General features: G+C 57.9%; 5 protein-coding genes across 5 annotated transcripts; 3 read left to right on the top strand and 2 right to left on the bottom strand.

Annotated features, from left to right (window-relative positions):
• Positions 1-2,212: 2,212 nt before the first annotated feature.
• Positions 2,213-4,257, top strand: B0H64DRAFT_149498 (S-adenosyl-L-methionine-dependent methyltransferase). The gene is made up of 2 exons (XM_062798412.1): positions 2,213-2,885; positions 2,952-4,257. The coding sequence occupies exons 1-2, from the start codon at positions 2,512-2,514 to the stop codon at positions 3,934-3,936; spliced, it is 1,359 nt and encodes a 452-aa protein (XP_062659105.1). The 5' UTR covers positions 2,213-2,511; the 3' UTR covers positions 3,937-4,257.
• On the bottom strand, positions 4,079-4,825 carry B0H64DRAFT_149482 (uncharacterized protein). The gene has a single exon (XM_062798411.1). It carries the CDS (start codon positions 4,689-4,691, stop codon positions 4,173-4,175), a length of 519 nt encoding a protein of 172 aa, XP_062659104.1. The 5' UTR covers positions 4,692-4,825; the 3' UTR covers positions 4,079-4,172.
• A 342-nt stretch (positions 4,826-5,167) lies between these two features.
• On the top strand, positions 5,168-8,643 carry B0H64DRAFT_395706 (Pep3/Vps18/deep orange family-domain-containing protein). The gene is made up of 3 exons (XM_062803787.1): positions 5,168-5,536; positions 5,641-8,293; positions 8,350-8,643. Exons 1-3 carry the CDS (start codon positions 5,320-5,322, stop codon positions 8,432-8,434), a joined length of 2,955 nt encoding a protein of 984 aa, XP_062659103.1. The 5' UTR covers positions 5,168-5,319; the 3' UTR covers positions 8,435-8,643.
• B0H64DRAFT_395704 (V-ATPase proteolipid subunit C-like domain-containing protein) lies at positions 8,635-10,078 on the bottom strand. Its single transcript, XM_062803786.1, has 5 exons — positions 9,612-10,078; positions 9,542-9,554; positions 9,326-9,459; positions 8,989-9,173; positions 8,635-8,827 (listed from the first exon to the last, which is right to left on the bottom strand). The coding sequence occupies exons 1-5, from the start codon at positions 9,635-9,637 to the stop codon at positions 8,682-8,684; spliced, it is 504 nt and encodes a 167-aa protein (XP_062659102.1). The 5' UTR covers positions 9,638-10,078; the 3' UTR covers positions 8,635-8,681.
• Positions 10,079-11,561: 1,483 nt separating this feature from the next.
• B0H64DRAFT_459945 (aspartic peptidase domain-containing protein) lies at positions 11,562-13,314 on the top strand (the record flags this gene model as incomplete). The annotated part of the gene is made up of 2 exons (XM_062807458.1): positions 11,562-12,028; positions 12,079-13,314. Exons 1-2 carry the CDS (start codon positions 11,837-11,839, stop codon positions 13,312-13,314), a joined length of 1,428 nt encoding a protein of 475 aa, XP_062659101.1. The 5' UTR covers positions 11,562-11,836.
• Positions 13,315-13,434: the final 120 nt, after the last annotated feature.

Genomic DNA, 13,434 nt, shown 5'->3' with positions numbered 1-13,434 from the left:
GCAGGATTGGATAGTCGATGGGAAACATCCAAGATCTCTTTCTTTGACGGAGAGTGTGTCCAGTCCTTCATGTTTCACGGAAAGTCCGAGTCATTTGCCGCGACCCGAGGGACCGGGCCGTGGCTGGATTGTGTGGGACAGGCTGTCAGCGCAACGTGGCTCGGCTTGTACCTCGCAAGTCGGATCTATCTTATGCTGTGCACACAGTCGCCCAACGACCTTGTTGATTTTGTGGTCCCATGGGAACGGTCCAGGGCATCTCGTGAGACGACACTATGCAATGACCCGAGACTTGCAATTTCGCAAGGCTGCATTCGTGCGGCGGTATCCTTATGGCTGGGGCCCGATCCGATGCGATGTCGGTTGACGAGTTTGGGAATGTGCAGTTGCTGTTGGGGGGGCTTGGGAGGAGAGAGTCGGGGAATGGGGGACCGGCCTGCCGGGCCTTGATGCTCGGTCAATGGGCCAGTCTCTTGGCAGGGCTCACAGTTTTAGCGCTCGTTTGCGCCGTCAAGCGAGGGAGCGCCGCTCGGAACATGGAAAGAGATCGGTTGGGTGTCAGCCAGCCTCCCTGCGCACTTTATCCGCCTTTTTGGGTAGTTGATCCCCCCAAGCTCGAGTGTGCGACAAGCGGTCGGTAACGGTCGAGAGCCGAGCCGGATGAAAACAAGGGCTCTCACCCGCTTGGATACCGGAGTCTGCTGCGGCCCCACCTCACCGCATGGACAAAAAATCCCGGCGATTGGGGGAACATAACCGGCTTCGATCTGGGCCCTAAATTCCCAGCGCCGTGGGAAGGGGAAAAAATGTCTGATGATTGTGTTTGTCGTGGCAGCGTCCAGTTGGATACCGGAACAAGCCCCATGCAGCTCCGGTGCCCCGTCCCCGGTGTTCTCGGCACCCGCACGCACGGCACCGACTCCACTGCGAACGAGTGGTTCGGGACAAGCCGCTAAAGCACGCACGCACGCGCGCTCCAGCGAATGCCAAACGGCGCAGGGCGGGGCCCGCTCGACCTCGCTGATCTTGGACCGGTTCGGACGGCGCAGTGAATGGCACGGCATGCGTGTCCGCGCTGTCGGGTCGGATCTGCTGGGACGATACCGTGAGAGGGGAAAATGTGCTTTTTTCTGTTCTTTTGGCGGCGGGGTTACTGTGCTCGCTCGTGTCGCTCTCAATGAGCGAAGCCGGATTCTGACGATAGCTTGGGGCTCGGCTTGTGATGGAATCTGATCCTGGGCCCTGCGCGGGCAAGAAATGGAGGTAGCGCGTGCGCCGTTGAGAATACTGTGTGCCCCGCTTTCCCGACACCATGTACGACGGGACAACTCAACTCGAGGCGCATTTTCTTTTCGGCCGGGTCGGCCAGCAAGGCGCCTCGAGAGGACAAAGGAACATATGACTCAAAAAGTGCTGCCGTTTTCACCGAACGCCGGCGGCTTTCGGGGTGGCACTTGTCCACGGACGGGAGGTCTCCTTTCACTTGCATTTCCATTCTCTCGACTCGAGTGGTTTTGTGTGGGAGTGTGGGTGGTCTGCTGGTCTGTGCGAGAAGGAGCTCGGCTCCGCATCCCTGCATCCCGTCTCCGCCGACAAGGCCGCGGAGCTTGAGAAAACCGCCCCCGTGCATCCCAAACCGACCTATCGGCGCCAATTTTCAAAAGCTCTGGGATCAAAAATTGGAGATGCACGGCACATCGATTTGATGTCTTAGTAACAGCGACAAGGCGACCCGACCCGTCTGATGCGCTGGCAAGTCGGGACTGAGGCAAGAGCACGACGGCGCATCCACATTCTTCTCTCTCCCCCCTCGTCGTTTGTTCGTTTGTTCAATGGAACTTACGGCCTGGCCAGGAGAACCCAGCTAGCGTCTCCGCAGGCTGTCTGGTACCTGGCATGTGGGGCTCAATAGCGGACTTAGCAAGGACTCCAGTGGTACCGCGCCGGCGCCGGCCTGGCACGGGCTCGCTGCATCCCGTTAGTCTCGAGGGCCGCACGCCCTATTAATTGCGCGCCGAGCCAGACCTTCCCGTCGCCCGCCAGTCTCCGCCCGCGCACGCCGTCAATTTGACTGCATTCCCCTCTTTCCTTTCCCGACTTGCCTCCTGCTCCATCCAACGGACAATGGGGAAGTGACGGAGCCAGACGTCGAGACCCAGCCAGTGTCCGGGACGGCAGCGATTCACGGAACGGCCCTTGCTTGCGCTGATCTCCCTCTTGACCACAAGCCCGCCTTGAGATCCTTTCAAGAACGGCTGACCCGGCTGACCCCCCGACTCAATTCGAATCTCACCATTACCGGCACGAACATCCACCCTTAGCCCCACCACAGCGCGCTCTCTGGTCCGCGGCCAGACCCTCTCACCTCCAACACAGCCCATCGCATGCCTTCCGGCCGCTCGGATGCGCTCCGTCGCCCACTGGAACAACCGACGGATCAACCTAATGGAGAAGCGGCGGCATCGAACGGTCAAACTCAGAGCCACAGGGTGTTTATTGCAATAAAACGCTATGAATCCGGCGCAAGCGGGGGGATATAGCGGAACTCAGGACGCGGAATCGGGACACCATCCATTCACCCAACAGCCACACACAGACTCGGCATCTCCCAGCTCCGGGGTAATTCACGACGACCCAATCGAAATTGACAATAATAGCTATTTATCTCCCGAAGTTCGCGCCTTGTTGGAACAGGGCACCGGGTCAACGGGGTTAGAAGTGGACGAGGACGAGGACGGAGAGGAGGAATACGGTGACGACGAAGCGGACGCGGACGAGGAACAAGAAACTGCTCAGTCTGTCTACGCTATGAGCATGTATCCCGGCGTCGGGCCTGCCTACCAGGTTGAGCACCCATATGAGAACGGCCAAGACTCGGCTACCATGTGCGTCCCCTGTCCCATGCAGCCGGGCTGAGACACAGAAAACACACAGTACTAACTGGAGACCAGCGATTCTGCACGAACATTGTACGCCGAGGACTTCGACTTCGTCGTGGAAAATGGGCGGCAATATTGCGGCGACTACTTCTTGCCCATCGACCAGACGGAGCAGACGCGCCAATATGTCATCCACCAGGTCTTCCTCAAGCTCTTCGACCTCGAGCTGACGACGGTGCCATTGGAGAACCCGCGCTACATTCTCGATATCGGGACGGGGATAGGCGAGTGGGCCATCGGCATGGCCGAGAAGTACCCGCAATGCGAGGTCTTTGGCACCGACATTGCGCCCATCCAACCCACACATCAGGTTCCGTTCAACATCGAATTCCACATTGAGAATGCGGAAGAGGAATGGATCCGCCCGGCAAACGCAGTTGATCTGGTGCATCTCCGCAATCTGCAAGGCGCCTTCTCCGACTGGCCCTTCATCTACAACCAAGCCTTCGCATGCATAAAGCCGGGCGGTTGGATCGAAGTGATCGACTGGGAAGACTTCTTCGCCGACGAGAACTACCTCACATTCTACCCGGAAGGCTCCGCGCCGCAGATCTTCACCCAGGCGGTCCTCGACGCCGCCGAGCTGGCCGGCAAGCCCCGCGACTCGCGGCACCTCAACCGAGACCGGCTGCTCGAGGCGGGCTTCGTCGACATCCAGGAGTCGGTGTACGACCTGGGCATCGGGTCGCGCGAGAGCAGCAGCTACGGCAAGTTCTGGCTCTTCTCCCTCGTCACGGGCATCGAGGCCACCAGCCTGCGCCTGCTGACCAAGTACCTCGGCTGGGACGCCGGCGAGGTGCGCGAGCTGTGCGAGAAGGTCGCCCGCGAGACCAAGCTGGTGGCCGAGGACCCGGCGAGAGTGGACGCCTTCGTTATCAAGCTCCGCGTGGTCACCGCGAGGAAGCCCTTGGGGAATGAAAATGGGGATATGAAAGATCATAGCGGGGATGATAGCACGATTGGGGGGAGGACGATACGGTCCGAGGGGAGGGCTTGAAAGGAAGGGAGTGAGGGGAGTGAGGGAGTGACTGAGGTGAGGGGACATGACTTACAACTGCCCGCGGAGGGTTTGGATCCGTGGGAGTATGAATTTTCGACGCAAAAGGGGAAGCAAAAGGGAGAGCAAGGCAGCTCCCCGTTCCAATTCTTTTTTTCTTCTGTTTTCTTTTTTGTTATTTTTTACATTCCCCTGTAGATACCCAATTGGCCTTTCTGTGTACGTACATACATAACTTACCTCAGGGTTGCATGACTGGGTAACTGAAAACCAGGGTAATGATAGTCGGCAGTTATTACACGCTTTCTCATGGAATCGTACTTGACCACGGGAGAGCCGCACAAATGCGACCGCATCAACCCGAGCACCGGGAAGCCATGCAACACGGTTTTCTCAAGGCCGTACGATCTTACCAGACACGAGCACACAATCCACAATGCTGAGAAGCAGAAAGTCCGTTGCCATATCTGCTCCGACGAAAAGACATCAAGCAGGGCCGACGCACTCACTGTGTGATGATGGTTTGAAAATGCGGTCAAAAGAGAGGTGCGAATTCTTGGAGTGTGACACAAAATCACCCCCGCATCAATGGCCCGCATATATATATATATATATATCATTGCCCCGCCAGATGAACAGGCCATGGCACATCTCGGTTGGGCACAAAACATCGCACCCATAACACGTATACCAACAGATCCGGGAACGACCTTGAAGATGGTTATCGATGCGAAGAACAAGAAAGAGGGCGACATCTTAAGGGAGGTTGCCGAAAAGGTAAGAACGATACTCCAATATTTGCTGGTTACTTACCGAAAATAGATCGATGCAACAACGGATCTAGAATTCAGCGACGAGAGGACCGAGGAGTTGACAGTTGCTATATACCTATCCATACCATGGAGCGGTAATGTCACATTTGCAGACGGATCGCAGCCGGAACCGGGAGACTGGGTATACCTAGTTAAAGAAATTCCTGGCGAGGGTTTCTGGTTGTGGACGGACAACGTTGTATTTCGATATGTCAACAGAAAGTAGTTCGGTTCGAGAGGAAATCATATAGAGACCACTTTTCTTTTACACCTCGACGCCCAACTTGGCAACTTGGGGTTCTGTCAAGCTCCCAACAGCGGCAGGCACCGCTGTGGGGAACCTCCAGCTGGGGTGGGAATGACGCACTGACGCCTGAGCTTGGTGCTGCCCTGCATGGATCCATCCTCCTCCAACTCGAGTTGCACAACACCAACCGAGCTTCCAGCTTCCAGCTTCCAGCTTCTCTTCCACTGCGAACGGATTCAGGCAGCGACCAGTTCCGGACTGCACCACCCTCCCCAAGCCACCCGAACCCCCACCATGCGAAACACCTAAACACAAAACTCCACGATGGCGCTCGATCCGTCCAGCGGCTTCGCGGCAGCCGACGCCGTGCCCGACCTCGCCGACGCAGCATTGCCCATCTTCGACGTCTTGCCCGTACAGCTCCAATTCTCCATCGCCGCCGACTTTGTCGCGGGCCAGGCCGCCAACAATGTCCTGGTTATCGCCCTCTCCAACGGCCGCATCCTCCGCATCGACCTCAACAAACCCGAGGATATCGACGGTACGTACATACCTCACCTCCCCCACCCCTCCTACCCTCCCTCCTCCCATCAACCATAGCACCTCCCACTAACAAACCACCTACCTCCCCCCCACTACCAACAGACATCGACCTCCCCAAGAAACCGACCGAAACCGGCGTAATCCGACGCATGTTCCTCGACCCCACCGCCTCCCACTTACTCATCTGCACGGCGCTCGGCGAGAACTACTACCTGCACTCGCAGTCGCGGCAGCCGCGCCCCCTGGCGCGCCTGCGCGGCGTGGCCATCGAGTCGGTCGCGTGGAGCCCCGCCCTGCCGACCTCGTCCACCCGCGAGATCCTGCTGGGCGCCGCCGACGGCAACGTCTACGAGGCCTCGGTCGAGACCTCCACCGAGTTCTACCGCAAGGAGGACAAGTACGTCAAGCTGCTGCATCGCCTGCCCGACGGGCCCGTTACGGGCCTGTGGGTGGATGTGCTGCCGTCGCCCGTGCCGGCCGCGCCCGGTGTTGGGGGTGGGGGTGCGGCGGCTAAGGCGCAGGAGGTTAGGCGTGTGGTGATTGCGACGCAGAGCAGGCTGTTTCATCTGGCGGGTAAGGTGGGGAAGGGGAATGATGGGAGTGCGTCCATCTATACGAGGTTGTTCGAGAGTGAGCAGCCCGTTGTTCATGAGCTGAGCAGGGCGTCGACCGCCGCCGCGTCCATGCTGGCTGTCTCGCCCGATGTGGAGGAGGTGCCGCGGTTTAGAGGGGATGAGGAGGTTGCCGAGAGGGCGTTCGCGTGGCTGTCGTCGCATGGCGTCTATCATGGGAAGTTGCTCGTGGATGGGGCCGGTGCGGAGTTGGGGAACAAGGTGTTTGCCGAGGCGGAGCTGCTCCCGAGGGCCCAGTTAGCGAATCCCGAGGCGGCGGGGAGGCGGCAGGTGTCAACTGAGTATATTGACGCGATTGCGCTTACACAATGGCATGTTGTCTGCCTAGTCGGGACGCGCGTCGTCGTGGCGAACAGGCTGACGGGGTCGGTTGTCTACGACCAAACCATCTTGGACCCGGGGCAAAAGGCAGTTGGCCTGTGTGTGGATATCCAAAAGAATACCTTCTGGCTGTTCACACCGCAGGAAATATTCGAGATTGTTCCTCGCGACGAGGACAGGGATATTTGGAAGATTATGCTCCAGAAGCAACAGTTCGATGCTGCGCTCCAGTATGCGCACACGCCGGCGCAGAAGGATGCCGTCGCCATCGCTTCGGGAGACTACCTCGTGAGCAAGGGGCAACACGGCGAGGCTGCGGGCGTGTACGGCAAGAGCAGCAAGCCGTTCGAGGAGGTGGCGCTCACGTTTATTGATAACGAGCAACCGGACGCGCTTCGCAAGTATCTCTTGACCAAGCTGAGCGCATACAAGAAGTCTTCGGTCATGCAGAGGGTCATGATCGCAGCGTGGTTGGTTGAAGTGTTTATGGCCAAGCTCAACTCCCTCGACGACACCATCGTCACGGGGGCGGAGCTGTCCGACACACTGAATCCGACTCAGACGAGGGAACAACTCGACTCGGTCCGAGCCGAGTTCCATGATTTTGTGAACAAACACAAATCCGACCTCGACCAGAAGACGGTCTACGATGTGATCAGCAGTCATGGTCGGGAAGAAGAGCTTCTCTACTATGCCAACGCTGTAAACGACTACAACTACGTCCTCTCGTACTGGGTCCAGCGGGAGCGGTGGCCAGAAGCGCTGAGGGTTTTGAAGAAGCAAACCGATGCCGAGGTTTTCTACCGGTATAGCAGCGTGCTTATGACACACGCCGCCACCGAGCTAGTCGAGATCTTGATGCGGCAGAGCAACCTCAACTCGCGGAGCCTCATCCCCGCGATGCTCGAATACGACCGCAATTACAAGGGGCCACTGACCCAAAACCAGGCCATCCGGTATCTACAATATGTGGTCAACCAGCTCGGCTCGGCCGACTCTGCGGTACACAACACCCTCGTCTCCATCTACGCCTCCCACCCCTCAAAGGACGAATCCGCCCTCCTCTCATACCTCGAATCCCAAGGTGATGAACCAAGATTCGACCCTGACTTTGCACTCCGCCTCTGCATCCAGCACCGTCGCGTCCTCTCGTGTGCCCGCATCTATACCAGCATGGGCCAGTACGTGCAGGCCGTCGATCTGGCTCTCTCACACGACGAAGTTGAGCTAGCATCTATCATCGCGGACCGGCCCATGTCCAACCCGCCCCTACGGAAGAAGCTCTGGCTCGCGGTCGCCAAGAAGGTCATCTCCCAACAATCCGGCGGCATCAAGACGGCCATCGAGTTCCTCAAGCGCTGCGACCTGCTCAAGATCGAGGACCTCATCCCCTTCTTCCCGGACTTTGTCGTCATCGACGACTTCAAGGAGGAGATATGCGCGGCGCTCGAGGACTACAGCCGCAACATCGACGCGCTGCGGCGCGAGATGGACGAGTCGAGCCAGACGGCGGCCAACATCAAGGTCGACATCGCCGCGCTCGACAGGCGCTACGCCATCGTCGAGCCCGGCGAGAAGTGCTACGCCTGCGGCCTGCCGCTGCTGAGCAGGCAGTTCTTCGTGTTTCCCTGCCAGCACGCCTTCCACTCGGACTGTCTGGGCCGCCGGGTGCTGGAGCAGAGCGGCGCCGCCAAGGCGCGGCGCATCAGGGAGTGCCAGGTGCAGATCAGCAAAGGGATGGTCGGGGGGGAGAAGAGGGAGGCTATGATTGCCGAGCTGGATGCGTTGGTTGCTTCGGCGTGGTAAGCTTTTTTTCGGTTGGCGTGGAAGGTTGAGAGTGATGCTAACATGGGAATAGTATATTGTGCAGCGACTATGCGATCCGGAGGATTAACGAGCCGTTTATCAAGGAATGGGAAGACACAGAGGAGTGGGCACTTTAAGACCCAATGTGGCTGTGAGCACGAGTACAGGTTTGCATAATACGTAAGGAATATGAAACGACGAGAGAGACAGAAAGAGAGCTGATACCCAATACGCACATGATGCCAAACTACATGCTCCACCCAACCAACCACTTCTCTGTACATACATACCATGTGACTATCTGTCTCGCCATCCTACCACAACAACACTACCATCTCCCAGCCCCCTACCCCCCCCTTGACCACCTACCCTCAACTGTCTAAGTTAATAGGGGCACTCGGTCACGCCCAGCGTCGACTTGGTCAGCATCAGGATCGACACAATCACACCGTACAAGCCCAGAACCTCGGCGAAAATGAGGATGAGCACCATGCCGACGTACAGTCGCGGCTGCTGCGTGCTGGCGCGGACTGTGACAGAGGACAGCCTCGAATGTCAGCCCCTTTTTTCTCAATATCCCACCATGATACGGGCAATACCACACGAGAGAGAGAGAGAGGGAAGGAGGGTGTGTATAAAAAAAAAAAGGAACGAGAAGAACAAAAGAAGAAGAAAGAAAGCAAAAACTAACCGCCCGCATCGCCAATAATACCGATGGCGAACCCGGCCGCCAACCCGCACAGGCCCACCGCCAGGCCCGCGCCGAGCTGCAAGAAGGCTGTGTGCAGCGCCATCTTTTCGACGAGGTTGTTGGAGATGATCACGGCTGCGACCAGGCCGTAGATGGATATGATCTGGGCCATGATGGCGCATAGCCTGTTTGGGGTGGGTGGGTGTTAGTTGGGGGGAGGTTATGCATGGGGGTGTTGTGGGGGGTTTGGTGGGGGGGGAAATCGGGGGCGGGTGCGTGTATGCTGCTACTGTTTGGTTGTTGGAGGCAGAATAGAGACAGAGGAAAGGGGCTGTACGTGTTCTGCATGAGCCTGTCCGGCCGGATCACGCCCGAGGAAAAGATGGCGCCGGCTGACTTGGCGGTGCCATAGCTTGCGCCGAAGACGGTGAAGATGATGGAGCAGGCGCAGCCCAGGGCTCCGAAGAAGGACTGTGGCAGAGGGCGGTTATTATTATCTAGTAGAGGAGGGGTGTTCGGGGATTGGGGTTAGAGCCCCTGGAGAGAGACGGACGGCATAGGGTGGGCTGGCGGGTGTTAGTGGGTGACTACTCGGGTTGGGTGGGAGCTAATAGGAACAATACCATCGATCGAGGTTGACAACGTCCATTGTGGGAATTGTTTATTGCTGCTGTGTCCGTCGATGTTGAATGTTGTGTTACCCCGATGTCGTCACGGTTCACGGCTCACAGTTTAATAGTGCCACGGCTGTGAAACAAAGTTGTATGAATAGACACTACACGTGTTGCGTCCAGGAGAGAAAGGAGAGACTTGGGGAAATGGAGAAGCAGAGACGGCAGAAGCAAGCTCGAAGGGCTACAAAGTACCTACCGTTGGGCCATGTCCGGCACCTCGAGAGGGGTGGCTAGATTGGGGTAAGTGAAGGGAAGCTGACGTGTCGCGAGGCTGGCAGAGAGGATGGACGTCGAAGTACTGGACTCCTTCGCCAATCAACAGGTCTCCCTACCTTGCACCGGCCGTGAATTCAGCCGCACTTACTTCGGACGACTTCTTGTCTTGAGGACAGGCCTGTCGGCTGGCTCGTTTCCACTCGTTTCCATAACCAAGGCACGAAGGATAATTCGGACCAGGTCACAGGATGGTACTACAGAGGATCAAAGCAACGACCGCTTATGTCAAGCGGGACGCATCATTCGTGGCTTAGAACGAATGCACCTCGTGTCCAACTGCCCAAGAAGCCAGGGAGCTCGGTTGTTGGTATGTATAAAGGGAGAGAGCCGCTACCGGGCATACCTTACCACAGTGCTGTCGTGGGGTTTGTGCAACCCCTCCGTCTGAGCTGTTTCTTCAGGATTGGTCTCGGCGATAGTGCCCATCATCCGGGACGAAGCGAGTGGGCTGGCCACGCAATGGCCCAAATCCGGAGCCGGTCTTTCCCTGTTCAGCCTCTCGAGGGAGGGAGGTTGTCGGAGGTGTGAAAGTGGGCCATGAAAATGCATCGATATTTACATATGGCCGTCGCCAGTGTTACAGCCAGGTCTAGGGCTCGAACAACAACAGTTGCTTGTTGCTTGAATGATAGCTTTACTACACTAAGTAACTCCAGGCAAGAGCCAACCGAGTTCTTGGTGTTTTCCGTTTGACTGCCGAATGATCATGAGTTATGCTCCTTCCCGGTTCCCCGGTTGCCCGCTCGCTGCGAGGCCGAGACACGCAAGCAGCGAATGGACAGCCAATCAGAGGATGACGGGGAGACCCTGCCAAGACTGCCTGATCGCCGGTCTCAGATTAGCCTTCGTGCACGTGCCAGGGTTGCGTTTCACCCGTGAACGTCGCCATCTGAACCACCAAAGACCCCTTCACTCTTTCCGTAATGAAATCCAACGGTTGACGTTGTTGTTGTACCGATTTTTTCAACAACCCCAACAATCCGAACATGCCGTTGTTGAGGGAGACAAATGGCCAACTCTCAGGCAGTGGACCGAGATGGCACGACAAATACTTCCATGCTCTCCGCGTTACACCATAATGTCGCATGTGGGCCGCGCGTCATCTCCATCGCACGTCCCCTGATGGTTCGCTCTCGGAATTTCTGAAAGCCTTTGGGACTCACTCAATCCGGCCTTCTCGGCTCCAGGGAAAGCCCAGGTTAAGTCCGAGACCGCCAAGAAGATACGACGTCAGCACGAAGTACATACCTACAAAAATACTGCTTTGTCTGGGGAACTCCAGTTAGTGAGAGTCCTGGTTGGGTACGAATAGTTGACTTGTGTCTCGAGGTTTTGGCCGAGCTGAGCGCCTTGATACTCGGCCTTCCCCTGTCCGTCGATCCTGTGCACATTCCGGTTCCGTTGTCGAGCCAAGCTCGGCCCCAATCCACATCGAGTCCACTCACCTCTCTCATATCCACTCGTGCCACTACCTGGAACTAACAAGCCTTTTAGTGTTTCCCCTTTTCCGTCGCCTCTTAAGACTGCGTTTCCTGGGAATGTTCACCACAGCCAAGTCCGACGCCGTTTTCGCTCCCGGCCTCCTTCCATTGTCCCTCTCTTGGCCCATTCTCACACCACATCGGTTTCGGTGGGCGGCCCTCCTGGACTTGCCCAGACACAACAGTCAAAGCGTGTCACAAAGTGCTGATGATGACATACGCCGCTTAGTTATGCTCCTGCTGGCTCACCTGCATTGCACGTCTGAGCATAGCCTCGAGCGTTCGCCACCTGTCACCGAGCTCTAAAAGCCCGTGCCGTTCCCAAGCTGTTGCCTTTCCAATGTTGCGGCATCCTCAAGCATTCGTGTGGTGTCAACTTACGCTCGTTTTACTGAACTCGAACCACGCGCTGTGAAAATGAAGACCTCTTTGCTTTTTGCCATTGCGGCTCTACCTGTTCAGACGGTAGTATATGCCCTAGCAAGGCCAAACACAAACGATGGGCCGAGAGTGCTCGGTTTAGAAACCCAGCGCCGGGCGCCACGGAACCCGACGCACAGGGATAAGCTGAGAAAACGAGGCACTTTGGAGGTCGGCTTGGACAACGAGGTTAGTCCAACCAAAGCAGAGGCTCGGTACCCACTGACTAACACCGTCAGGAAACCCTATACTTCATTAATGGCACTGTCGGCACGCCCCCAAGGGAAGTGAGGCTGCACATCGACACGGGCAGCAGTGATCTATGGGTCAACACGCCCAGCTCCAGTTTCTGCAGCTCAAGAGGAAGCCCCTGCGCATACTCCGGCACGTATGAGGCGAACTCATCGTCGACGTACGAGTACATCGCAAGCAACTTCAACATCTCGTATGTCGACGGCAGCGGTGCGACGGGGGACTACGTCTCGGACACGGTCAGCTTCGGTAGCCAGACAATCGACCGCCTCCAATTCGGCATCGGCTACTCGAGCACCAACGGCCAGGGCATCCTCGGCATCGGCTACCCGCTCAATGAAGTCCAGGTCGGCCGCGCCGGCCTACCGCCTTACAACAACCTGCCCGCCCAACTAGTCGCCGACGGCGTGATCCAATCCAACGCCTACTCCCTCTGGCTGAACGATCTCGACGCCAACACGGGCAACATCCTCTTCGGCGGCGTCGACGCCGAGAAATACGTCCCCCCACTCCAATCCCTCCCCATCGAATCCACCTCCGGCGTGCACGGCGAGTTCATGATCACGCTCACCAACCTCCAACTCAACGACCAAACCCTCACCGGCGGCAGCAGCACCGACCCGCTCGCCATCGCCGTGCTCCTCGACACGGGCTCCTCCCTCACCTACCTGCCCGACCACCTCGTCTCAGAGCTCTACACCGCCGTCGGCGCCATCTACAACGCGTCCACCAACGCCGCGTACGTGCCCTGCGCGCTCGCCCGCTCCGACCCGTCCGCCCGCCTCCGCTTCACCTTCACGTCCCCCACCATCGCCGTCGCCCTCGACGAGCTCGTCCTCGACCTGGTCACGGCCTCGGGCGCCCGCCCGGTGCTGGATGATGGCCAGACCGCCTGCCTGTTTGGCGTCGCCCCTGCCGGGGAGGGGACGTACGTGCTGGGGGATACGTTCCTCAGGTCGGCGTATGTGGTGTATGATCTGGAGAATCATGAGATTGCGATGGCGTCGACAAGGTTTAATACCACGGCGACGAGGGTGCTGGAGATTGGGACGGGGAGTGAGGCCGTGCCGGGGGTGACGAGGGTGAGCGATCCGGTCAGGGCGACGGAGGGGTTGAGGGGGCTGAATGCTTCGGATTCGGCTGGGGTGAGGGGTGTGGAGGGCGCGTGGAGGGCGGTGCTGGCTGGGGTGGTGGGGGTGGCGGTTGTGATGGGGGTGTTGTAGGTGTGTTGAGGTTGGGGATATATTTGGTTTGAGATGGGGTTGGGCTTTGAAGTTTTGGGGTGGGTTAACTAGCGGCATTGCGTTCTGCATCGGTCGGCGTTTCTGTTTGGTGTTCGTTTC

Source organism: Chaetomium fimeti (genome assembly GCF_033439085.1).
Source record: "Chaetomium fimeti strain CBS 168.71 chromosome Unknown B0H64scaffold_4, whole genome shotgun sequence".
NCBI lineage: Eukaryota > Fungi > Ascomycota > Sordariomycetes > Sordariales > Chaetomiaceae > Chaetomium > Chaetomium fimeti.
Note: the sequence above shows the minus strand (reverse complement) of the source record. Positions and strands in the feature narration are given on the sequence as shown.